This window comes from Syzygium oleosum, unplaced genomic scaffold (assembly GCF_021117445.2).
Source record: "Syzygium oleosum isolate NSW1041296 unplaced genomic scaffold, Sole_v2.1 Sole_v2.02, whole genome shotgun sequence".
NCBI lineage: Eukaryota > Viridiplantae > Streptophyta > Magnoliopsida > Myrtales > Myrtaceae > Syzygium > Syzygium oleosum.
The window spans coordinates 18,125,392-18,152,788 of record NW_026607486.1 but is presented as its reverse complement, the minus strand read 5'-3'; the positions used below and the strand labels follow the sequence as shown (position 1 = coordinate 18,152,788).

At 40.1% G+C, this 27,397-nt stretch overlaps 2 protein-coding genes across 3 annotated transcripts; both read left to right on the top strand.

Moving 5' to 3' along the window:
• The first annotated feature begins 339 nt into the window (after positions 1–339).
• LOC115662081 (protein ZINC INDUCED FACILITATOR-LIKE 1-like) lies at positions 340–5,589 on the top strand. 2 transcript variants are annotated; one of them, XM_030584262.2, is made up of 18 exons: positions 340–470; positions 567–907; positions 1,293–1,333; positions 1,713–1,773; positions 1,869–1,971; positions 2,069–2,171; positions 2,310–2,363; positions 2,465–2,527; positions 2,670–2,719; positions 2,817–2,892; positions 3,046–3,252; positions 3,599–3,686; positions 3,917–4,002; positions 4,140–4,247; positions 4,390–4,434; positions 4,540–4,628; positions 4,789–4,832; positions 5,061–5,589. In XM_030584262.2, the coding sequence occupies exons 2-18, from the start codon at positions 760–762 to the stop codon at positions 5,150–5,152; spliced, it is 1,458 nt and encodes a 485-aa protein (XP_030440122.1). In that variant the 5' UTR covers positions 340–470; positions 567–759; the 3' UTR covers positions 5,153–5,589. The 2 variants fall into 2 exon arrangements, with proteins under 2 accessions (XP_030440122.1, XP_030440120.1); XM_030584260.2 differs by having other exon boundaries at positions 348–470; positions 669–907.
• LOC130134425 (protein ZINC INDUCED FACILITATOR-LIKE 1-like) lies at positions 340–16,672 on the top strand. Its single transcript, XM_056308486.1, has 18 exons — positions 340–470; positions 11,298–11,536; positions 12,371–12,411; positions 12,805–12,865; positions 12,961–13,063; positions 13,160–13,262; positions 13,402–13,455; positions 13,557–13,619; positions 13,764–13,813; positions 13,911–13,986; positions 14,152–14,358; positions 14,743–14,830; positions 15,064–15,149; positions 15,286–15,393; positions 15,532–15,576; positions 15,681–15,769; positions 15,931–15,974; positions 16,227–16,672. Exons 2-18 carry the CDS (start codon positions 11,389–11,391, stop codon positions 16,316–16,318), a joined length of 1,458 nt encoding a protein of 485 aa, XP_056164461.1. The 5' UTR covers positions 340–470; positions 11,298–11,388; the 3' UTR covers positions 16,319–16,672.
• The last annotated feature ends 10,725 nt before the right edge of the window (positions 16,673–27,397 follow it).

Here is a 27,397-nt window from a genome sequence, read left to right as displayed (position 1 = left end):
TTACCCTACATAAAAGCTCGATAATTTTTTTGATAACCAGAAAGCCCCCTCTAGATAGTAAATCAAGGGCACTAAACCGCTATTTAATATCATGGACTAAATACAATGCAAACCAAAATTTGAGTAGGTGGCTGGACATTAATGTTTTTTTTTTTGGTCAGAGGCTGGACATTAATGTTGAAAAGACAAAATCCAGAGGATTTCAATTCGTATGTCACCAGCTTTGTTCTTATTCACAGTGTCTTATTTGCTTAAACGAGAGAAAACTGACGTGTGCGATGACAGCATTTGGAACAAGTTGGTTCACACATTCCTTAATCACCTCCTTCACCTTCACCAGATCGATTGTTTTCCATGGCTTCCCTTTAAAAGCCAACCATACAAAGCTCCTGTATAATTTCACTCCCTCATGCAGAAAGCACAAACCCCTCATTTATAGATTACACAATCTTCTTCTTTTTTCATTCAGGGTATGTGATCCAAACCTTTTTTTTTTCCACAGGAAATGATCTGAAGTTACAATCTATATTTTCGGCTTTAAACATGAAGCATCTTAACGTTTTCAGGTCTTCTCCCTCTTGGAATATGCCTTGAACTGGAGAATCATATATGATGTTCCGCGGTTCAGTTCTTCACTAACGCTTTGCGGTTATTCTCTCTCGAAGCAGATTTTGTGCGTGAGAAAAGAGGGGTTCTCTATTTCATTTATTCAGGAGCTGAATTTCGAGGGTTCAGCTCTATCTGCTGAGGTTAATAGCAATGGCGGTGGAAGAACACAAGGAGGCGTTGTTGCAAAGGCATTACTATGAGAATTGCCCCGGCTGCAAAGTCGAGAAGCTTAAGGAATCGCGGAGAGGCTTGCCGATCCGCGAGCTCGTGTCAATCTGGATTGTTGTGCTCTGCAACGGTAATGGGCATGTATAGCCCTATTGTTGTGCATAAGCTTTCTGTCAACTTTTGGATTTTTTTTTTCTGGGCTCACTAAACTTACCGAGTGACTGGACATAAGGACAACGCGAATTTACATGATATTTCGGAGTTAATTTGTTTGGAATAATTCAGTTGTTGATCTGAAGTTAAGCCGATAAACCCGGATGTATTATATCTCTGGCAGTATTAGTCCACTTAGCTGATTGTAAAATTTCATATAGCAACGATTAAATTAGTTCAGTAATCAGAAGCTATTTGCCAATTGGAAAAGATGTACTAACAAGATGTACTCGTAGTCACATAAATAATAGCTAGTTAGACTTATGATGTTACTGACCTGTGTTTGTCCTTTCTCTTTCCAGCACTGCCAATATCATCTCTATTCCCATTCCTTTATTTCATGGTAAGTTCTTACATTTTTATACTGGAGTTTTAAGTGTGATGTGTATATAATCGTTCTGTCTACACGAGATATTGTGTCCTGAACTGTATGGTTTGGGCTCCGTTTTCTCTAAAGGCTCCAGATTGTTATTCTTGGTCAATTAGTCCTGAAAATTTTTGCATTTGTTGCAAATGAAACGAGTATGAGCGAAGTGAACATATTTTTATCTGACTTTGAAGTGTTAGATTAGCCGTTGGCATGCAGTCGCGTAGGATGGTTAAACTCGATTAAAAGTCCCTCTACTTTCCTTGGTAGATAATTGTGTAAATGACTTGAAACATATGATTTAGCCTCTTCTACTCAATAAATCTCCGTTTGTTTGTTGAATTTCGAATGGCAGGTTAGAGATTTCCATATCGCCACAAGAGAGGAAGACATCGGGTATTATGCCGGTTGTGTAGGTGAGATTAGCCTGTTGCTTATCTCTGCTCATTGCAGACTCCCTGGTTTGATTTTGACTAGACCTTTCTCTGACAAACTCCTTGAAAACTGGAAGGTTGTTCATTCCTATTCGGTAGAGCCTTAACATCGATTTTTTGGGGAATTGTGGCGGATCGTTACGGGCGAAAACCAGTCATAATTATGGGAACAATCGTTGTGTTAGTACAAGATCACCATTCATTTTCAGTTTCCAAGTGACAAAAAATTTCTCGAATGGTTACAATCAATTAAATGTCATGATTCGATTTATATCAGGGTTATCTTCAACACTCTCTTCGGCCTAAGTGTGAACTTTTGGATGGCCATTGCTACGAGGTTTCTTCTAGGAAGTTTAAATGGTTTACTCGGACCGATCAAGGTAAGATCTTGTACCGCTTATGAATTTTGGGAGTCGTTGTGGCACAAGTTATTTTGAGCCTCAAATAAGCTATCCCTCCTATTTTGTTCCATGAATTTGCTATCATTCTGATATATCTATTTTATAATTTCATAATAGGCTTATGCGAGCGAAATATTCCGTGAGGAGTACCAAGCGCTAGGAGTATCGACTGTAAGATATCTGACCTTTGTCAAAACCTTTGAGCTCTCAATACAGATTCCTAGTTTTTTTCTGCCAAGTACATGAAGCTAAGAGTTACTCTTTGGACTCAGGTTAGTACAGCATGGGGGATAGGATTGATTATCGGTCCAGCTCTGGGAGGTTATCTTGCCCAGGTACTTCTGATTTACCAAATCTCGACGCATAAATTGAGTATTCCAAAACTGATGATAATTCGGACACACTTGCAGCGATTGCTTCCCTCATTTTCATGCTTCTCTGATGTTCCTGGTTGTTCTATTTTTTCTTTCACTTCAGCCCGCAGAAAAGTACCCCTCGATATTTTCCAAAGAATCAGTGTTCGGAAAGTGAGTGAAGTTGCTTTCTTCTAAATTAATATTGCAGATCCTATCAAGTGATCATCCACACGAGCTTTAACCATTTGATTTCTTGGTTTGGATGCAGATTTCCCTACTTCTTGCCCTGTCTCACCATCTCACTTTTTGCATTGGTAGTTTCTATCGGATCCTGCTGGCTTCCGGTATGCACTTCGCTAAACTCAGTTCATGTTTCTCATTCTTGATATTGAAAATATTTGGTTTTTGTCCTTTCATCAGACATTATCTCTGCATGACTTTATATTTGAAAGGTTTGGCAACTGCTTGTTGCGCTCTATTGTCTGGTTTTATTGCAGGAAACATTGCATATGCACCACGGATATTGCGAGCATGATGAGTCTAGAAAAGATGTGGAGACCGTATCCCTCGAGTCTGGTGTGAAATGCAAGACACAAAAGGTCGAAACAGAAGCTCCGAAAAGGTCTCTGATTCGTAATTGGCCCTTGATGTCGGCCATCCTGGCGTACTGCGTCTTCTCGCTTCATGACATGGCTTACTCAGAGGTAACGTAAAATAGAACGCACATCTCTACCACACCTTCTCAGTTCCTCTTCATTCACCGTATTCTAATACCATAAGTTCTTCTTCATTCACCTTCTCAGTTGTTTTATTGTTGACCAACACAAACTTGTAATCTGCAATGCAGTAGGCAGAAGATATTCCTTTGGCAAGTCATGATTTAATGGTTGTCGCGAAAATATTATTTTGACTTGTTCTTTGGAATTCTATCCTAGTTCGAAGTAGTTCATAATATGGCATCAGCATATCATGCTGGTTTCCAAAATAAGTTCATTTTGTCTTTGATTTCGATCCTCTCATTAGCCTTTCCATGCTATTTTCTCTTTGTAGATCTTCTCGCTTTGGGCCGTAAGCCCTAGGCGATTAGGGGGTTTAAGCTACACGACTGAAGATGTTGGAACTGTTCTTTCCATCTCAGGTATATGCTCCAGTTTTCCTTATATGTCAAGATAAATCGTTCAGGAAAACAACAAGGTAGTCTCTAAAACTGCAATTCAAATGAAACTTCGAGATGTGGCAGTTCCTATTGTTGATATGAGTTCTGCCTATTCGAAACTTAGAAGTATGGTGGTCTATTATCATTGAGCGTATCTCTGTACTTGTTGAATATATTTGCCGGGATTGCTGATTGCCGAATTCTACTACCAGGTGCCGGCCTTCTCGTCTTCCAAACATGTTTATACCCATACTTGGACAGACTTCTTGGCCCCATTTTGGTAGCTCGCATTTGTGGGGTATGTTTTCGACATCTAATAACTAGAACTCGAGCATGTACTTGTGGAAAACATTTTTTCTCGCTGCTATTCATGGTCTATCTGATAAAAAGAAGAATAATCCCCCGCGTTTGCTTCGCACAAATTCGTGAATGCAGGTCTTGTCGATACCACTCTTGTCAAGCTACCCTTTTATAGCCATGCTGACCGGGCTAAGTCTCTCCATAGTGTTGAATTGCGCATCAGTTGCGAAAAATGTCCTTTCTGTGAGTATGCCTTACACTCTATGCTAATATATGAAGCTAATATGCACAAAAAACATTCGCATTACTTTTTCTGTATGGAAAAGAGAAAAGGCAAAATCTCTGTTCATACCTAATTCTAACTATCGAATTTTGCATGTCGAAGCTTTCCGTCTTCACCGGCTTGTTCCTTCTGCAAAACAAAGCCGTTGTAAGTTTCTAATGATCATCTTTGACGTGTCTGATCTTTATTAACATCCTCGAATACAGACCTCTCTCATGAAGGTTTGGCTTAAGTTCGAATCTGAAATCGCAGGATCAAGATCAGAGAGGGGCTGCTAATGGAATCGCAATGACCGCCATGTCTCTCTTCAAGGCGGCCGGTCCAGCTGGAGGAGGCGCAATGTGAGTTCCACTTAATTTTTGTTCGATTTCATTATATCACTACGACGGGACAATTAGCAGTAGATAATATTAAACTCGTTAATGCAAACAAACAATTACTCTGCATGCTTAAAGGGTAGACTTGATTAATGTTCTCATCCATGGACAAAATCTTTCGCAGATTCTCTTGGACACAGAAGCGTCAGGACGCGGCCTTTCTCCCAGGTAAACTGAACATTTCCAATTCCAAGATGACAGCTCTGGCCTTCTTTGTATACCCATGACTAATACATCTGCTGTCATCTGCCAAAAGAAAATTTGTTGACATGAAGATGTGTATATGCACCCATTCATGATGTACAAGGATGAGATATAAGTCTATGGGATCTTGATAGACCGCACTTGAGCTCCTAGCTGACTAAGGAACTTTAACGATCCTGTGCCTATGTGCAGGCAACCAGATGATCTTCTTCATCTTGAATGTGGTCGTGGCAATCGGGGTGCTGATGACTTTCAAGCCGTTCCTTGTCCAGCGCCGTGATTAAATGAAAGCAGAGTTGAACCCGCATGGATTCTAAGTATAGGGCTGCAAAAACTAAAGCAGGGCTTGCAAAACATTAGCTGCCATTGGATTCTTTCACAAGCTGAGTCCGGCCTGAAACTTGTTCGCAAGCTCATCCAAATGGAAGAGTTGGACAGGTCCATCCATCTCGGCATGGGTCTAGGGGTGTGTCAGGCTCTCCAGATCCTAAGCACAATTTGAGTAGCTTAGGGAAGTAATTCCATCATTAGCCCAATCATCATATGAAGAGTATATTACATATCTTACGTCGTGGTCGAACCTATATACAAAAGTTTGGGTTCGCTATATCAACGTTGACTGCCTGTTGATCAAGTCTAGTCCATTGTTCAGTTACTTAATTTTAGAGGTACCCCTCACTGTCACTATATTTTCATGAAATCCAGGTTAAAGTCTCGAGAATCGCTTGCAAGATCGATTTGAATGGGCCTATTCCCATCTTTTTGGGCTACAAGGCCCATATTATACCATCAAAGCAGCCATTCAACAATAGACAAGTCCATGCATTGCTTATATCAAGTGACATATTGACATTGCACGAAGAATTATTTGATGAATTGTGTCCATTATAGTTTTCAAGCATTTCGTTTATAAATTTAATAAAATTATATGCCCGAGAAATGTCACATGAAAATGTCATGCGATATAACTCTCACATAAGATACTCTTCCATTCAGGTAAACTACTGAAGCGTATACTAGGAACTCTTTGAAAGAAACCCATCCAAAGTTAATCATTTTGCGAATGAAAGCCGTGATCGTGTTATCATAAAAAGAAAAAATATGTTTCATTTTTAGTTTTCCTTGAATGTATGAATCAATCTCACTATTGCAGTATACTTGTGTTGTAGTGTACTTTGTTGCTATTAATAGACAATAGCAACGTTATGCATATTACCAATCACAATCCTTATGGTCCGATTGTTTCATTATGCCCCGCTCCCTCCCCTCCCTAAATATACAATTATGTATACAAAGGTTATATTTTTCTTCACTCCTGATTCGGGAAAATTTCCTTAAACTATTTCTATATTGGAAATTGTCCAATCAGTCCATAACCTGTTGCATACATGCCAATTCAATCTTAAAAGTTTTAATTTTGCCAATTTAATCCTAAATCTTTGCACAAAATTCCAATTCAGTCTTTCCGATCAATTTTTACCGAAAATTACTAACATGGTAGTGTGCCATGTAGAATCACCGTCGATAATTGAACTACCACATTAGCGATTTTGAACGAAACTTGATTAGAAGGACTACATTGAAATTTTACGTAAGTGTTTAAGACTAAATTAAAAATATTTAGGACTATATTAATATCCATACAATAGGTTTAGAACTTGATGGTGTTATTTTCCCCTATATCATGCGAGTTACAAGTTGCGGACATCACACATGTCCAACTTAATTTTGATAATAATTGCAGTGGACCTTCTCGTGACAAACTTGTTGTTCTTGGATTCTTCGGGAATATTTGGCCCCGACCAATCCTGGTTGTTGAATTATTTGGATCTCATGTAAAATACATGTGATCCAACGAAATGACCGATGTTTGTTGGATTGATGTGCACTCAAATCTTCCAACTATTGCTTTTATATTGTGGGCTCTGCAAGTGTCCTAACAACACGAGCCCCCTAATAGGATTCCAACCTCTTCTCCTTAGTTACTATTCCAAAATGGATTTTTGTCTCCGGCCACAACAAAACTTCATCTGGAGTGGAAATTTTATCACCAAAGCTCTTGTTCTTGACCATTCTGGCTAAGATCAAGACGACAATTTAATCTCTTTCAACCCTTTCTAACCGAATTTTATACTATTTTTACTTAAAAATTGCCGCAGGAATTGTTGTTTTGGTACTAAAAAACTCTTTCAAAATAGTCAAGGTCGTGTCCTCCGAATGTGACCAGAGTTTTCAATCATGTATTGTTGCCACAATGACGTTGGAACCCTTCATTGGTCCTTTTTCCTGTGATTGTACGACGTCAAAAACGACAGATGAAGTGACTTGTGATGGCACATACATTAATTCAAGCGAAGGGCACTAGATCGCATCTATCTATCCCCGTATATAATTCCAAAAGGACCATATTTCATAACTTTTTTCTTTCCAAGTTTCTGTCGTTTAGGGAATGAATGTCTGCGACCTCGTACTAGTCATGTCTGTGCTGACCTTTTGCCCTTGTTCATTATAATTCTCTCATGTTGCTGGTGGTATTTTAAAATTCATTAGTACCACAAAAAATTCATAATTTCATCTAGACTTATCACGTCAACATATAACATCACCATATGTCATTCACATTAACAAAATTAACGATAAAATATGACGAAAACTAACTAAAGATAAGTTTATCACAAATATACTAATTTAAAATTTTTTTAATCAAAAAATTAGTTTGTGGTATATTTATCACATATATACAAGTTTAGGATTTTTATGATTAATAAATTTGTCATAAGTGTACCGATTTGATGTTTTTCGTGATTAAAATATTATTTTGAATAAATTTATCACAGGTGTTTTTGGGGATCTTCATGGTATTAACCCTTTAAAGATTGTTATTTTATAGGTTGTCAACAAAAATTTTTATCTATGGGCCACGAAAGTGTGCAAAAGAATCGGGAACAGCCCAGACCATCCATAACCAGACCGAACCGGTGGTTCTCATGGGGACCGATCCAATTCCCAATTTCAATTTACTAGAATCGGTGAGTATTGATCTAGTTCCCGATTTCAAGTACGGTACCACCCACCCGGACCAAACCAATACATATATATCTAAAAAAATTTATGTTTTCAAATGAAAATCTTAGTTTCCTACCCGTTTCTCTCTGTCTCTCGCCTCACTCATCACAGTTGCTTCGCAGGCCACTTAAAAACCTATCAAATATGTCTTCTTTGTCAACTCTCCTCCTTCGTTCTAAATCCCTTGTAGTTCCTCCGTCTTGCTTCTTCCTCTCCTTGTCGATTCTCTAGAAACCACCATTCATCTTGAATCTCCATCTCAAACCTCGACCCTCCCATACGGTGACGCGCGCCAAACACGAAGCCGGCACAAGGAGCTCTCTTGGATGCCCCGACCCTAATCCAGTCAACCCCTCCCTCGTGGAAGTCCGCCGTCTTTAGTAACCTCCTGATCTTTGTCGTCGGCCTCTCCGTGTCCGACATCGGAGCGGCTTTCCTCTTGGGGACTCTCACCTAGCGTGCCTTTGGTCCCTCGGGGTTTCTCCTTGTCGTTGCCTACTTCATCATCATAAGTCAAAACTCTCAAAATCGTACAATTGACTTTGTTGCTTATAACTTTTGCATTCTAGTGCGATAGAAAATTTCTCCCTTCGTGGAGATTTATCTCCATTTGGTAAGAGACTTTGATTTGCAGCATCGTAATCAATAATGAGTATGTTCGTGCTCATTACCTCTCCGTCTCTCGCCTTGTAGCTCCTCCCATTTTTTAGTTCTTATGTAAGCACAACATGGTTTCTTTCATCCTAAATGGAATTAGGGATGCATATTCCGTATCGTCCTTTGAAGACATCTTTTTATGTTCACTTGTGTAGAATGTCATGATTTTGTTGGAGACATTTAGACCAGTTCCCGATTCCAATTTTTCGGAACCAGTCCTTAGTAGAGGGTTCCCGATTTCAGGGTGGGCGGTTTTCACCCCGGAACCAATCACCCCTATGGACCACCATTAATGTAAAATTTATTTTACTCGAATTACACTAACATCAAAACTAGTTTTCATATGCCAATTGTAAACCTGTTTTCTCAAAAATCACTATTCAAGATAGGTCAATTTTATTTGAAATATTATGTCGAGCATTGTCCTTCGTCAAGGTACTTATATTTCGAATAAGAAAAAAAATTCAAAAATTAATGTATTAAATATTTTCGTAAAATAGATTATCAACCTATTTGAATAACCCATTTCTTTATAAAATTTGAGAATTTTATTTACCGTTTCCTTTTTCCAGATTTTGGACCGATCCCTATTATTTTGATTGCAAATGATCATGTCTCCCACAATTAGCAAAAAATATATGGGCAAACAATGGGAAAATTACCAAAAAAGTCCTCAACCTATTGTATTTGTGCCAATTCAGTCCTAAACCTTTCAATTTGGCCAATTCAGTCCTAAACCTTTTGCAAACCAACCAATTCAGTCCTTTTGGCCGGCCGGCGCTGACGTGGCCGCCGGGGCGCTGGCCGGCGTTCACGTGGTAATATTTTAATTTTTTTTTATTATTTTCTTTTTTTTTCTTTCTTTTTTTTTTCTTTTCCTTCTCCCCTTGGCCTGTCTCGCCAGGGGGGAGGCTCGCCGGCTAGGGCCCAGCTCCGGCGAGGCGAGCTGGGCCCTCGTCGCCGCTGGGCGAGGGCGGAGCTCGCCTAGCCAAGGCGAGCTCCGCCTCGCCGGAGCTAGGCGAGGCTCGCCCGACCATGGCGAGCCGGGCCCTCGCCGCCGGGCGAGCCTCGCCCGGCCCGGCGAGGCGGAGCTCGCCTCGCCATGGCGAGCTCCGCCTCGCCGGATCTGGGCGAGGCGGAGCTCGCCCGGCCATGGCAAGCCGGGCGAGCGGCGAGGGCCCGGCTCGCCATGGATGGGCGAGCTCCGCCTCGCCCGGATCTCGGCGAGGCGGAGCTCGCCATGGGCCGGGCGACCTCCGCCCTCGCCCGAGCTGGGCGAGGCGGAGCTCGCCATGGCTTGGCAAGCTCCGCCTCGCCAGATTTGGGCGAGGCGGAGCTCGCCTTGGCTGAGTGAGCTCCGCCCTCGCCCAGATCTGGCGAGGCAGAGCTCGCCATGGCTGGGCGAGCTCGCCCAGCTCCGGCGAGGCAGAGCTTGCCTTGGCTGGGCGAGCTCCGCCCTCGCCCAGCGGCGGCGAGGGCCCAGCTCGCCTTGCCGGAGCTGGGCCCTCGCCGGCAAGCCTCCCCCCTGGCCGGACAGGCCAGGGGGAGAAGGAAAAGAAAAAAAAAAAGAAAAAAATTCGAAAATAATAATAAAAAAATATTAAAAATATTGCCACGTAGACGCCGGCCGGCGCCACGTCAGCCGACCGGCGGCCACGTCAGTGCCGGCCGGCCAAAAGGACTGAATTGGCTGGTTTGTAAAAGATTTAGGATTGAATTGGCCAAATTGAAAAGTTTATGACTGAATTGGCACAAATACAATAGGTTGAAGACTTTTTTTGTAATTTTCCCGGCAAACAATTAGTGTTATTTGCACCTAGTCCATCAATAAAGCAGTCCTCATCATCATTTCTTAGTTTCCTTTTTGTCATACCTGCGTTACTTTATATTATTTCAATATTCAGATTGACGACGGCCGAGTATCTCCCATCTTGTCGTTGAATGCTTATTTCAATACGGGACTTCGTTTAGCATCTATTAATATGTGGACCTTATCAATTTGTATATCAATGTTGTAAATTATCGTAACATTTAATTTTATGTGCTTTCTGTGTATATGGTTAGATGATTTTATTAAGTCATTTACCACAAATAATAATTTACTATCTAAGGCTCGATAATTTTCTTATAGGCAGAAGGTCCCCTTTACAATCTAGATAGTAAATCGAGGGCACTAAACCGCTAGTTAATGTCATGGACCAAATAAAATGCAAATCATAAGTTGAGTAGGTAGCTGGACATAAGCAAAATCCAGAAGATTTCAATTCATATGCACCAGTTTTGTTCTTACTCATTTTGTCACATTTCCTTAAACGAGAGAAATATGACGTGTGGAATGACGACATTTGGACATTTCCTATATCACCTCCTTCACCAGATTCATTGTTTTCCATGGCTTCCTTTTAAAGGCCTGCCATATAAAGCTCCTGCATAATTTCTCTCCCACATGCCAGAAAAAAAAAAAAGCCCTCAATCATAGAATACAAAATCTTCTTCTTTTTCTCATTCAGGGTATGTGATTCAAACCTTTTCTTCTACATGAAATGATCTGAAGTTACGATCTATACCTTCATCTTTAAACGTGAAACATCTTAACGTTTTCACGTCTTCTCACTCTTGGAATATTCCTTGAACTGGAGAATCACATATGACGTTACGTGGTACTGTTCTTCACTAACGCTTAGTGATTATTCTCTCTCGAAGCAGATTTTCCGCGTGAGAAAAGAAGGGTTCTCTATTTCATTTGCTCAGGAGCTGAATTTCGGGGGTTCAGCTCTCTCTGTTGAGGTTAATAGCAATGGCGGTGGAAGAACAAAAGGAGGCGCTGTTGCAGAAGCATTACTATGAGAATTGCCCCGGCTGCAAAGTCGAGAAGCTTAAGGAATCGCGGAGAGGCTTTCCGATCCGCGAGCTTGTGTCGATCTGGATCGTTGTGCTTTGCAGCGGTAATGAGCATGTATAGCACTACTGCTGTTCACAAGTTTTATGGGGAAAATGACATTAGAAGTGCCAAAAGACTCGTGTGACGCTCACTTTAGTACCAAAAGTTTGCGTCGATTCTCACTTAAGTGCAAAATCGGAGAAAAATGATCATTTAAGTGCATCGGGCGACAAATTCTAGCCAAAAGTCATACATGGCTTATATTTGGGGCGAAACATGCAGATGTCATCGTTTAAGGGTGTATATGCTAATTAGGCACACAGGCAAGTCACACCAATCAGGAAAATTAATAAAATATCACCACGTCTGATTCTGGCAACCCAATCGGAGTTGTCACTTAACTAATCGTTTTTTTTAAAAAGTGGCACTAAAGTGATTGGACAAAAACTTTTGGCACCACCTTACGAAACTTTTGGCATTTCCAGTATCGTTTTCCCAAGCTTTTTGGCAACTTTTGGATTTTTTTTCCACGGTTCTTTGAACTTACTGAGTGACTGGACATAAGGATGATGCGAATTTACATGATATTTCAGAGTTTATTTGTTTGGCATAATTCAGAGGTTGATGTGAAGTTAAGCCGATGTCGATATTGCATAGTGATGGAGAGTGCAAACCCAGATGTATTATTTATCTTGCAGTTCTACTTCACTCAGCTGATTGTAAAATTGAATACAGCTATGACGTTAATTCGCTCAGTAATCAGAAGTTATTTGCCAAATTGAAAAGATGTTACTAACTAGATGTACTTTTTTTTTTTGGATGTACTTGTAGTCACATAATTAATAGCTAATTAGACTTGTGATGTTACTGACCAGTGTCTTGTCCTTTCTCTTTCCAGCGCTGCCAATAGCATCTCTATTCCCATTCCTTTACTTCATGGTAAGTTCTTTCATTTTATACTTGAGTTTTAAGTATGATGTGTACATAACTGTTCCGTCTTCACTAGATATATTGTGTCCTAAACTGTATGGTTCAGGCTCTGTTTTCTCCAATATCGTCTCTCTAGGCTCCAGATTGTTATTCTTGGTCAATTAGTCCTGAAATTTTTTGCATTTGTTGCAAATGAAACAAGTATGAGCTGAGTGGACATTGTTTTATCTGACTTTGAAGCATCAGAATTAGCCGTTGGCATGCAGTCGCGTAGGATGGTTAAACTCGATTATATGTCCCGCTACTTTCCTCGGTAGATAATTGTGTAAATGACTTGAAGCATATGATTTAGCCTCTTCTACTCAAGAAATCTTCGTTTGTTTGATGAATTTCGAATGGCAGATTAGAGATTTCCATATCGCCACAAGAGAGGAAGACATCGGATATTATGCCGGTTGTGTAGGTGAGATTATCCTGTTGCTTATCTCTGTTCATTGCAGACTCCCTGGTTTGATTTTCACTATACCTTTCACTAACAAACTCCTTGAAATCTGGAAGGTTGTTCATTCCTGTTCGGTAGAGGCTTGACGTCGATTTTCTGGGGAATTGTGGCGGATCGCTATGGGCGAAAACCAGTCATAATTATGGGAACAATTGTTGTGTTAGTACGAAATCACCATTCATTTTCAGTTTCCAGTGACAGAAATTTTCTCAGACTATTATGATCAATTAATTGTTATGATTCGATTTATATCAGGGTTATCTTCAACACTCTCTTCGGCCTAAGTGTGAACTTTTGGATGGCCATTGCTACGAGGTTTCTTCTAGGAAGTTTAAATGGTTTACTTGTTCCGATCAAGGTAAGATCTCGTGCCGCTTATGAACTTCGGGATTCATAGAGGCACAAGTTATTTTGAGCCTCAAATAAGCTATCGCTTCTTATTTTGTTCCACAAATTTGCAATCATTCTGATATATGTATTTCGTAATTTCGTAACAGGCTTATGCAAGTGAAATCTTCCGTGAGGAGTACCAAGCACTAGGAGTATCAACCGTAAGATGCCTGACCATTGTTAAAACCTTTGAGCTCTCAATACAGATTCCTAGTTTTTTTCTGCCAAGTACATAAAGCTAAGAGTTACTCTTTGGACTCAGGTTAGTACAGCATGGGGGATAGGATTGATTATCGGTCCAGCTTTGGGAGGTTATCTTGCCCAGGTACTTCTGATTTATCACACCTCGACGCATAAATTGAGTATTCCAAAAGCGATTACAATTTGGACAAACTTGCGGCGATTGCTTCTCTCATTTTCAAGCTCCTCTGACGTTCCTGGTTGTTCTATTTTTGTTTTTTCACTTCAGCCAGCCGAAAAGTTCCCATCGATATTTTCCAAAGAATCAGTGTTCGGAAGGTGAGTGGAGGTTGCTTTCTTCTAGATTAATATTGCAGATCCATTTAGGTGATCATCGACATGAGCGGTAACATTTGATTTCCTGATTTCAATGCAGATTTCCTTACTTCCTGCCCTGTCTCATCATCTCATTTTTGGCATTGGTTGTTTGTGTCGCGTCCTGCTGGCTTCCCGTATGCACTTCACTAAACTCAGTTCATGTTTCTCAATCTTGACATTGGAAATATTATATTTATTTTCCATTCTTCAAACGTTACCTCTACTTCACTTTATCTATGAAAGGATTAGCAACTGCTTGTTGCCCTTTGTGAGTGCCCGAAAATCTGGTTTATTTGCAGGAAACATTGCATATGCACCAAGCAAACAGTGAGCTTGATGAGTCCCGCAAAGATGTGGAGACCACATCCCTCGAGTCCGGTGTGAAATGCAAGATGCAAAAAGTCGAAGGGAAAGCTCCGAAAAGGTCTCTGATTCGTAATTGGCCCTTGATGTCAGCCATCATGGCGTACTGCGTCTTCTCGCTTCACGACACGGCTTATGCGGAGGTAACGTAAAATAGCACGCACTGCTCTCCGCACCTTCTCAGTTCTTCTTCATTCACCGTATTCTAATATCAAGAGTGCAATGATTTCAGTACTCATGGTGCCGAGTGCTTCATTAACAGTTGCTTGAAGAGCAGAAATTCTTTTATTGTTGATGAACACGAACTTGTAATCTGCAATGGAGTAGGCAGAGGACATTCCTTTGGCTAGTCATGATATAATGGTTGTCGCGACAAATTTATGTTGACTTGTTCTTTGGAATTCTATCCTAGTTCGAAGTAGTTCATAAAATGGCATCAGCATATCATACCGGTTTCCAAAATAAGTGCATTTGGTCTTTGATTTCGATCCTCTCATCAGACTTTGCGTGCTATTTTCTCTTTGTAGATCTTCTCGCTATGGGCCGTCAGCCCTAGGCAATTAGGGGGTTTAAGTTACACGACTGAAGATGTCGGAACTGTTCTTTCCATCTCAGGTATATACTCAGTTTCTTCTTTATATGTCAAGATAAATCTGTTCCAGAAAACAATAAGGTAGTCACTAAAACTGCAATTCAAACAAAACTTCAAGATGTGGCGGTCTGTAGTGTTGATATGAGTTCTGCCTACTCAAAACTTAGAAGTATGGTGGTCTATTATGATCGAAAGTATCTCGGTACTCGTTCAATATATTTGCTGGGGATCGCTGATAGCCGAATTATATTGCCAGGTGCCGGCCTTCTCGTCTTCCAAACGTGTTTATACCCATACTTGGACAGACTTCTCGGACCCATTTTGGTAGCTCGCATTTGTGGGGTGTGTTTTCGATATCTCATAACTTGAACTTGAGCACGTGCTTGTGAAAATCATTTTTGCTCGGTGCTATTCATGGTCTATCTAATAAAAGGACAATAATACCTTGTGCTTCCTCTGCACAAATGTGTGAATGCAGGTCTTAGAGATACCGCTCTTGTCATGCTACCCTTTTATAGCCATGCTGACTGGGCAAAGTCTCTCCATAGTGTTGAATTGCGCATCAATCGCAGAGAATGTTCTATCTGTGAGTATGCCTAACACTCCGAGCTATGAAGCTAAGATGCCCGGAATGATTCGCATTACTTTTTCTGTATGGAAAAGAGAAAAAGCAAAATCTCTGTTCATACCTAACTCTTAACTGTCGAATTTTGCATGTCGAAAGCTTTCTGTCTTCACCAGCTTGTTCCTTCTGCAAAACACAGCCGTTGTAAGCTTCTAATGATCATCTTCGACATGACGGATCTTTATTAACATCCTCGATTCATACATTTCTCGTGAAGGTTTGGCTTATGTCTAAATCTGAAATCGCAGGATCAAGATCAGAGAGGTGCTGCTAATGGAATTGCATTGACCGCCATGTCTCTCTTCAGGGCTGCTGGTCCAGCTGGAGGAGGCGCAATGTGAGTTTTGCTTGATTTTTGTTGGTTTTCATTATATTGCTACGACGGGACAATTAGCAGTCGATAATATTAAACTCATTATTGAAAATTAAACAATTACTCTGCATGCTTAAACGGTAGACTTGATTAATGTTCTCATCCATGGACAAAATCTATTGCAGATTCTCTTGGTCACAAAAGCGTCTGGACGCGGCCTTTCTCCCAGGTAAACCAAACTTTTCCAATTCTGAGATGACGGCTCTGGCCTTCTTTGTATGACCATGACTAACTCATTTGTTTTTTTTTTTTTTTTTTGGTAAGAACTAACTCATCTGTTGTCATCTGCTAAAAGTAAAGGTGTTTACATGAAGATGATTCATGATGTACAATGATGAGAAATAACTCTATGTGACCGTGATAGATCGCGCTTGAACTCTCAACTGACTGAGGAACTTTAACGACTCGTGCTTTTGTGCAGGCAACCAGATGATCTTCTTCATCTTGAGTGTGGTCGTGGCAATCGGGGTGCTGATGACGTTCAAGCCGTTCCTTGTCCAGCGCCGTAACTAAAATAAAGTAGAATTGAACCCGCATGAATTCTAAAGTATAGCGCTGCCAAAATTTAGAGCAGAGCTTGCAAAATATCTGCTACCATTCGATTCTTTCACAAGCCAAGTCGGGCCTAAAATTTGCTCTCAAGCTTATCTAAACGGAAGAGTTGGACAGGTCCATCAATCTTAGAATCGTTAACTTATCTACCATAGACCTAATCACGAGTCTAAGGGTGTGTTAAGCCCTCCAAATCGAAGCGCAATTTGAGCGGCTTAGAAAAGTAATTCCTTCTTTGGCCCGATCATCATATGAAGAGTATATTACATATTTTACATCATGGGCTAGCCTAAATACAAAAGTTTAGTTTTTATATATCAATACCACCAACCTGTTGATCAAGTCTAACCTGTTGTTCTATAACTCAAATTTGAGAGACACCACTTTACTCTCGCCACCTTTTCATGAAGTGCGGGCCAAAGCCTCGAGAATTGCTAGCAAGATTGATGTGGATAGGCTCATTTCCGTCTTTTGGGACCATGAGGCCCCTGTTATACCATCAAAGCAGCCATTCACCCATAGATAAATCCATGCATTGCTTATAGCATGATATTTGGGGTGACACAAAAAATTATTGGACGAGTTGTTCCATTATAGCTTTCAAGCGTCTTGTATATTAATTTAACATAATTATATGAAATCAAGAAATGCTACATCGAAACGTCAATTGATACGACTGTCACATAAGATAATCTTCTATTTAGGATAATTACAGAATCGCATTATCAGAGCTCTTAACAACTCACTTGAAAGAATCACATCCATAATCAATCATTTTGAGGATGGCCGCAGCGATTGTATATTCATTCTTATATTTACAAAGAAAAAAAAAATCATATACGTTTCTTTCTTAGTTTCCCTTTCAATGTGTGAATCAATCTCTCTAATGCAAGATGCTAGTGTTGTACTCCACCTTGTCGCTATTAATAGACAATAGCAACGTTATGCGTGTTTCCAATCACATTCCTTGTTTGCCCAATTGTTTCTTTGCCCCCCACCAAAAGAAGAAGAAGAAAGAGCCGGCCCGTTATGATCGCCTATAAAAAAAAAATAGAGTTGTCTTCATCCCTGATTCGAAGAAATGATGCCTATGATATGTCATGCGGGTTATAAGTTGTGGGACATTGATGCACAAAAAACTTAACCTTCATAATATTGCACCTCTTATCACAAACTCCATCGTGCACAAATTGGTGCCTTATGTGTTGTGGCTTTCGAAAGCGACGATACCATGCATTATTAATTGAGAAAAACTTTTGGGTTCTTCTGAAGCACATTAACCTATCAAATCTTAGCCGGTGAATCATGTAGACCACAAGTAAGAGCCACATGATTTAATAGAGGGTATTCGTTGAATTGATGCGTACCTCGAATTGTGCAGGTGATGCACATGTATTGCAAGCCTCAGTCGTCTCCAAACAACATGAGCCTCATTTGACCCCAACCTCTTCTCTTTAGTTGCTATCATGAAATGGATTTCTGTGTCGAACCATAACAAAAGTTCATATGTGGTCACGACGCGCGTCGATACAGATGATAAAAGAGAAACGTGAAATTCGATTCGCTCCCATGACCTAGAATCGCTGCGGAACTACTTGTTTTGGTACTGAAACTCTTCCAAAAGAAAAAGTCATGGTCGTGTCATCTGACCATGACCCCAGTTCTCGATCTCGTATTGTTGCCACAATGATTTTGGAACCCTTTTCTTGCCGTGATTCCCGGGAAAGTATTGTTGTCGGCTAAGTTCGTATACCAGAAATTGAAATCAAACGTCAAGAAACTAACCTGAAAGCAGTACAAATAAATAAACAGAATATTGATCCGAGCCCAACGAAGTAACGTCGTGTTCTTAAGACGAATTTGGCCCCTCAATCAGTACCCGAAGATATTGGACAATCGTCTCCCAGGATAGAACGGATCTCGTTCCTCCGAAGTGGTACGTATTCAGAGGACTCCTTTGAACGCAACTTCGCAGAATAATCGCACAAAATGACAATGATGAAGTGAAAATTGTCTAGAGTGTGTCGGGTAAAATAAATGCCACGAAGTGTCACTGTCCGAACTAAACTATTCGGATATATGTATATGGCGAAAATGAAGAGTTGCGAGTAATGAAGACTCGTTTGTGGTTCCCGTTCGATTCGTGAACAGTAGCGAAGGTTCACTCGAACCTCACGAACAGACATGTTCGGCTCGGCACGCGCAGGGGGGGGGGGAACCGACCTAGCTTGGCGTAGGTCCTCTCCCTTCAACAAAAGTAGGATACCCCTTGGGGCCCAAACCTACTTGAGAGGCTTCTCAAAATAAACCATCTCCCATTACCTCTTCTATCCTATGTGGGACATTTTCATTCACACACTTTTCATTCAATTCTATGGGATTTGGATGCCAAAATCCCAACAATCCCCCACATGAATGAGAAGTTTTGATATCATGACTCTTCGCGTATGCATGAGATGCAATGTGTGATTATTCCATGAGAAAACGTTGCATCGGGATAAGTAGTCTGAGACTTTGAACTTTCCTTAGTGAAACCTATCGGACTTACTCGGTCAATCAGTAGACTTGATGTCTTTGAACTATCGACCTTTGGTGTAAGCCTAGACTATAGAAATCACACAATTGTTTCTCGAACAAAATTGGTTCTCACTGTTGTGTTCATTTTGGCCATGAACACCGCCTGGTCTCATGAGTGTTTTAGAGAATTCGGCCTTTTCAATTCTCACAGAAGCGGCCCTCACTTCACACTCATATAGGTGATTTCTAAACATATAGTATATCACATACTCAATTTAGAATCATTAAAAGCTTTTGCTTAATCTTCACATATTAATACTGTCTTCATCTGGGAATGAGTCAAAAATTTGACAGTACTCTACACTGTCTTCATAACTTAGTTGTCCCTTTGAACCTAGATCTTGGGATCTCCAGTCAACTAGGTAGGGTTTCCGCTATGATGACTTGTTTATAGGCCTTAAACCTATTCCCCTTGATGTTTTCGCAACCATCTCTCTAGTTAGGCCTTTTGTCAATAGATCCGCAACATTATTTTTTGACTTCACATAGTCAATGGTGATAATTCCACTAGAAAGAAGTTGTCTTACTGTGTCATGTCTTCGACGTATGTGTCGAGACTTACCGTTATACATGACATTCCTTGCTCTTCCTATTGCCGCTTGACTGTCACAATGTATACAAACAGCGAGCACTGGTTTAGGCTAATTAGGAATATCTTCCAATAAATTTCGAAGCCACTCTGCTTCTTCACCTGCTTTATCCAAAGCAATAAATTCTGATTCCATAATGGATCTAGCTATACAAGTTTGTTTGGATGATTTCTAAGACACTGCCGCCCCACCAAGTGTGAATACATATCCACTTGTCGATTTTGTGTCTTTAGTGCCGGTTATCCAATTTGCATCACAATATCCTTCAAGTACCGCTGGATATTCTGTGTAATGCAAAGCCACTCTACTTCTTCACCGGCTTTATCCAAAGCAATGAATTCTGATTCCATAGTGGATCTAGCTATACAAGTTTGTTTGGATGATTTCTAAGACACTGCCGCCCCACCAAGTGTGAATACATATCCACTTGTCGATTTTGTGTCTTTAGTGCCGGTTATCCAATTTGCATCACAATATCCTTCAAGTACCGCTGGATATTCTGTGTAATGCAAAGCATAATCTTGAGTATGCTTTAAGTAGCCCAATAAACGTTTCATAGCTTTCCAATGATTTTCATTTGGACTAACTGTAAATCGACTTAGCTTGCTCACAGCACAAGTTATGTCCGGCCTAGTACAGTTCATGATATACATTAGACTGCCTAGTATACTAGCATACTCATTTTGAGCTTTGCTTTCACCAGTATTCTTTGAAAGATGTAAATTAACATCTATCGGAGTCTTTACTGGTACAATATCTAGATTCTTGCACTTTCCAAGAATCGTCTCAATAAAATGGGACTGTGATAGAGTTAATCCTCCAGATGTCTTATGGATTTTAACTCCTAATATAACATCTGCAACCCTCATATCTTTCATATCAAATTCACTTGTGAGCATGCATTTGGTCACCTTAACAACCTCACTATCGCTACCCATTATAAGCATGTCGTCTACATATAAGCACAAAATGGCAAAACCATTATGAGTGTTCTTAACATATACACATTTATCACACTCATTAATCTTAAAACCATTCGACAACATGACTTCGTCGAATTTAGCATGCCATTGTTTTGGTGCTTGTTTCAATCCATAGAGTGACTTGATAAGCCAACATACTTTCTTCTCTTGTCCTGGAACAATGAACCCTTCAGGTTGTTCCAAATATATTTCTTCTTCCAAACCCCCATTTAAGAAAGCCGTTTTCACATCCATTTGATGGATTTGAAGCTTATACACCGCTGCTATGGCAATTAGCATCCTTATAGATGTAATTCTAGTAACAAGTGAATAAGTATTAAAATAATCAAGACCTTCTCGTTGCTTGTATCCTTTTACTACAAGCCTAGCCTTATATTTATTAATAGCACCATCCGCTTTCATTTTCCTCTTGAAAATCCACTTACATTGTAGTGGTTTATTACCAGGAGAAAGGTCAACCAATTCCCATGTATGGTTTGACAAGATGGATTCAACTTCACTATGATAGCTTCTTTCCAGAACGGGGCTTCTGGCGATGTCACAGCTTCTTTGAATGTCCGAGGCTCATTCTCTAATAGATACGTTAAGAAATCAGGTCCAAAAGACGTGGAAGTCCTTTGTCTTTTACTACGTCTAGGTTCATCCTCCATTGGATCACTTCTAGATATAGTATCTTGAGGCCTCTTATTATTATCAATTGGCTCATATACTATGTTATACGGAAATATATTTTCAAAGAACGAAGTGTCCCTTGATTCAATGATCGTATTAACATGTATATTTGGGATCTCTGACTTGTGAACAAAAAAATGATATGCATTGCTATTCTGAGCATATCCGATAAAAACACAGTCAACAGTCTTTGGTCCTATCTTAACCTTTTTAGGCTTAAGAACCGCAACCTTAGTCAAACACCCCCACACTTTGAGATAATTCAAGTTAGGCATTCTGCCTTTCCATTTCTCATAGGGAGTTTGTTGTGTCTTTTTGTGGGGTACTCTGTTTAAAATAAAATTTGCTGTTAAGACAGCTTCCCCCCACAAATTCTGCGGTAAACCTGAACTGTTCAACAATGCATTCATTGTTTCCTTTAGGGATCGATTTTTCCTTTCAGCCACACCATTTGATTGTGGTGTATAAGGAGCAGTTATTTGGTGAACGATACCAAACTCAATACAAATTTCCTCAAAAGGAAATTCATATTCACCTCCTCTATCACTTCTTATCATTTTAATTTTCTTATTTAACTGAGTTTCAACTTTAGATTTATACATTCTAAAAGTATTCATAGCCTCATCTTTGCTACTAAGCAGATAAACATAACAATCTCTTGAATAGTCATATATAAATGTGATAAAATATTTATTACCACCTCTTGACGGTATTGATTTCATATCGCATATATCTGTGTGTATTAAATCTAAAGGTTCTGTAACTCTATTATCTACAGAATGGAAAGGAGGCTTAGAAAATTTAGATTCAACACACACTTGGCATTTCTCACTTGAACAGTCAAACTTCGGCAACAGTCGCATATTCATTAATTTCTTTATCGACTTATAGTTAACGTGTCCTAGTCTAGCATGCCAAATATTAGAAGACTCAAGCACATAAGTAGAAGCAACTTTATTCAAATCATCATTGGTTACAACAGTCATTACATTCAGCTTGAACAATCCATCACTCAGATAACTCTTTCTTACATACATCTCATTTTTGGAGAGTACAAACTTATCAAATACAAAAACCAACTTGAAGCCATTCTTGCTAAGGAGAGATCCAGACACTAAATTCTTGTGAACATCTGGCACATACATAACATTATTTAGTGTCACAATCTTTCCAGATGTCATCTTCAGAGCAATCTTTCCGACACCTTCAACCTTAGAGGTTGATGAATTACCCATATAAAGTTTTTCATCACCTCCCACAGTTGTGTAGGACGAGAACATTGATCTGTTTGCACAGATGTGACGAGTTGCTCCAGTATCAATCCACCACTTCTTGGGATTTCCCACCATATTACACTCGGATATCATAGCAGTCGGATTGATATCATCAACACCATTGGAAATCTCTTCCACCACATTAGCCTGAGTTTTCTGTCTTTTCTTGGCTCTACAGTCTTTGGCTCTGCAGTCTTTGGCTCGATGTCCAGACTTGCCACAGTTGAAGCACTTGCCAACGAACTTCTTCAGGCCTTAGGTGAATCCCTCTCCAGAGTTGCTAGGCATTTTCCTCTTCTTGTTGGGTTTCGATCCTTCTTCAACAACATTGGCCTTTGAAACCTCTAGGTTCTTCCCAACTTTCTTCTCATAGAGCCTATTGTCTTCCTCAATCCTCAACCGAACAATCAAGTCTTCAAGTGACAACTCCTTTCTCTTGTTTTTGAGATAATTTTTGAAATCTCTCCAGGATGGTGACAGTTTTCAATGAAGGCAGCCACTTGAAATGACTCACTTAGAGTCATTCCTTCAGCATGAATATCATGCATAATCACTTGACGCTCTTGAACCTGACTTAAGACGGTCTTTGAATCAACCATCTTGAAGTCCAGAAATTTACCGACAATGAATTTCTTCAATCCGGCATCTTCGGTTTTGTATTTCTTGTTCAGACTATCCCATAACTCCTTAGCCGTTTTCAGCGGACTATAGACATTATAGAGAGTATTGTCCAGACTGTTGAGGACATAGTTGCGACAGAGGAAGTCAGAATGCTTCCATGCATCCATAGCAGCAACCTTTTCTTTATTTGTCTCTCCAATGTCCAATTTAGGACCATCCTCATTGAGGAATCTAGCCAAGTTCAAGGTCGTGAGATAGAACAACATCTTTTGTTGCCATCTCTTGAAATCCGTACCATTGAACTTTTCTGGCTTTTCTCCGTGATTCGGAATAGGGTTGATCAGAGTCGAAGTCGAAGCCATTTCTGAAATACAAAAACAGAACATATTCACGAACAGAATCGGAAATATATGACTACGAACAGAATCGTTTGTTCATGAACAGAATTGAAAATTTTTAATATGAACATAAACGAAAAATTTGTTCACGAACAGAATTGAAAAATTGTAACAGGAGCAGAATGTATGTATGAACAGAATCGTATTCTGAATACGAAATTTCTGAATATTGTAATAGAATTTCGACACAAGCAGAATTGAACGATGTGATAGACATTCGTCAAAAACTAAGCGAACTACACAACAAAATAATCCCAACAAAAATACTATACGACTATGACAAGGAACATACGAACTATACAGAATATTTGTATTAACTCAGAAGTATTCGAACAACAAAGGTTCGACTTAAAGGAACGCCAATCTAGATATTTGACAGAAAAACTCAATGAACAACGCGTAAGAATACGCAGACCATGCAAATCATTATACGAACAGAACCGAAGATAATTGAAAACAGAATAACATTTCAACGAAAATTCGTCTTAAGATTGTTGTCGGCTAAGTTCGTATACCAGAAATTGAAATCAAACGTCAGGAAACTAACCTGAAAGCAGTACAAATAAATAAACAGAATGTTGATCCGAGCCCAACGAAGTAATGTCGTGTCCTTAAGACGAATTTGGCCCCTCAATCAGTACCCGAGAATATTGGACAATCGTCTCCCAGGATAGAACGGATCTCGTTCCTCCGAAGTGGTACGTATTCAGAGGACTCCTTCGAACGCAACTTCGCAGAATAATCGCACAAAATGACAATGATGAAGTGAAAATTGTCTAGAGTGCGTCGGGTAAAATAAATGCCACGAAGTGTTACTGTTCGGATATATGTATATGGCGAAAATGAAGAGTTGCGAGTAATGAAGACTCGTTTGCGGTTCGTGAACAGTAGCGAAGGCTCACTCGAACCGAAGCGGTTTTCGTTCGGGGATAGAGAACCGAACCGAGGGCGGCGGCGCGTGAACAGTAGTGAAGGCTCACTCGAACCGAAGCGGTTTTCGTTCGGAGATAGAGAACCGAACTGAACTGAACCGAGCCGGACAGACGCCGGCGGCGGCGGCATGCGGGGGGAACCGACCTAGCTTGGCGTAGGTCCTCTCCCTTCCACAAAAGTGGGGTACCCCTTGGGGCCCAAACCCATTTGAGAGGCTCCTCAAAATAAACCATCTTCAATCACCTCTTCTATCCTATGTGGGACATTTTCATCCACACACTTTTCATTCAATTTTATGGGATTTGGATGCCAAAACCCCAACAATTACGACGTCGAGAAGGAAAAGTTGAATTGGCGTACGACAGTTACATCATTGGTTCAAGAGACGTGCCCTGGATCGCATCTATCTCTTCCCATGTGTCAACTTCAAATGGACCGTATCCTATTTCTCTTTCTTTCCGAGCTTCTGTCTTTTAGGGAATGAATGTCTGTGACATCGTACTAATCACGTCTCTCCTGACTTTTGCCTTTTGACCTGTTGTCCTAATTCATCATAAACTCAACATGTTACTGTCGATATTTTAAAAATTATTATTTTGTACACGCTTAAAGTATATTGTATTTTTTCGACCAAAAAAAAAAGAGTAGATTGTATTTTTCGTCCCCCCAATGAAAATGTAGATTCTATTTGTGGGTCATTTGCTTTTTCCAGATTTTAATTGCAAATAATGTTCTCTCCTACTATTTGCATGTTTTATTAGTGGTATGCAACGAACCGCCCGAATCAGACTGGTTGATCCTGGGTGGTTCCAAAGGCCACCGGTCCGGTTCTCGATTTCAGGGTGGGAGCTGAACCGACCGGTCACAAATTTTTTATAAATTTTTTAATTTTTTAAAGAATAGCTTAAAATAAACTCTAATATGAGTAATTTCTATTTTTCAAACTCCTCTCTCTCATCTCACCGTGTCATCTAGCCACCAGGCCCATTGGCAACCGTGAGCATTGTCGCTTGAGACTCCTCTCCCTCATCTGACGCAGCTCATGCTCAACCCAAGCCTCACGCCTCTTCAGTTTCGGCATCTCTCACGTGGCTCACGCTCAACCCTAATCCCTCTCGCGTCTCGCCTCTCACAAACAGACTGTCCGGTCACACTTCTGTGAATGTGACCCTTAGCTATCATCCATCATCGTCATCATCGTCATCTCCTCGAATTTTGTCGAACTCCAGTGCGATTCCAGAGCTTCCAACTCCAGTGCGTGTCATTCATCCATACTCCTCTTGACCCCGCACCTTGGGTAATTCCTCGACGTAATCTATCGGTTTCTTGTTCTGTAGACTTTGGTTGTGTTGTTTGCACTGACTGCGGGTTTTAATATCTTTTTTTATTTGATCCTTGCGCATGACTGAAACCTTTCTTGATTGATTTCCTGTTTGTTGCCGAACGCCACGGTGTTTGCTTTTTGCATAGCAGAGCTTTTCCAATCTAGATTTCTTCTTCTTCATATTGTGATGTTGTTTGGAAGGAGAACGTTATAATTATCGATTCCATCGGACCGAATCAGACTGGATGGTCGGTCCAGCCTCTGGTTCCTGGGTTGGGACAGGACCAAAAACCGATCACCCTTATGTTTTATATGAGCAAGTTGTGTTATTTATACATAGTCCACAAATAAAGCAATCACTTGACAATCTAGGGTTTTGAAAAATGCATGAGAACAATCGAGACAATTTCATTTATTTAAGAAAATAACAGGGAAATGATCGAAAAAGTTCTAAATCTATTGTACTTATGCCAATTTAATTATAAATCTTTTAAATTGGCCAATTTAGTCATAAGCCTTTAGACAATTTACGAATTGAGTCATTTCGGCCAATTTTGACTAGAAATCACTGATTTGGACGCTGGGCAGCCTATGTGGCACGACCGGCGTTAATGTGGATAATTTTTATAATTTTTTAAATTATTTTTTTTTCTTTGCTTTTTTTTTTCATTGTGGCCGGCGAGGGTCGCCGGTGACCCTCACCAGCTATAAAGGCCTCGCCGACCCCGAGCGAAGCGGCCTCGCCTAGATCTAGCGAGGGCCTTCACGCCCTCGCCTGTAGCTAGTGAGGCCGCAATGGCCTTGGGCGAGGCCTTCACATCGCCGACCATAATAAATAAAAAATAAATAAAAAATAAAAGGAAAATTAATAATTAATAAAAAATTCAAAAATTTTATAAAAATTGTCCATGTTAATGCAGACTATGTCACATAGGATGGCAGGCGTCCACGTCAGCGATTTCTGGCCAAAATCGGGCCGAATGACTCAATTAGCAAATTGTCTAAAGGTTTAGAATTAATTTGGTCAAATTGAAAGGTTTATGACTGAATTGATACAAGTGTAATAAGCTTAGGACTATTTTGGTAATTTCCCAAAAAATAACATGATAAGCATGAAAAGCATCATTATCCTGAATTCGCGCCTTAACAAATAAAATTGCACGGGACACTCTAAGCTCTAAAAAAACTATGGTTTCACCTCCTTTATTCATCTTATTCATTAAAGAATATCATATCAACTAAAGAGAATCTATAAAGTTGATTTGCTGAGTGCGCCTTTGAATATGTGGGGCTTGTTCATATCCGAAAATAAGTCGGACATATATCACTTGATATATCAAGTTTGCAAATCATGTCGATGCTCAAATTTGCCGAATCATTTATTTATGAATAATAAATTCACTTTCTTGGGCTCGATGACGATAGAAAATCCCCTTTAGATCGTTTATCAAGGGCACTAAACCACTTTTTAGTATCGTGCACTGAATAAAATCATAATTAGTGTGGCTTGCTCGACATCAATGGTGCCAAGCAAAAGCCCAGAAGATCGCAATTCGGGTGTATCATTTCGTTCTTCCTCACATTGACACATCTGCTTAAACAAGTAAAAACTGACGTGTGCAATGATGACATTTGGAACAAGTTGGTTCTCGCATTTCCTGAATCACC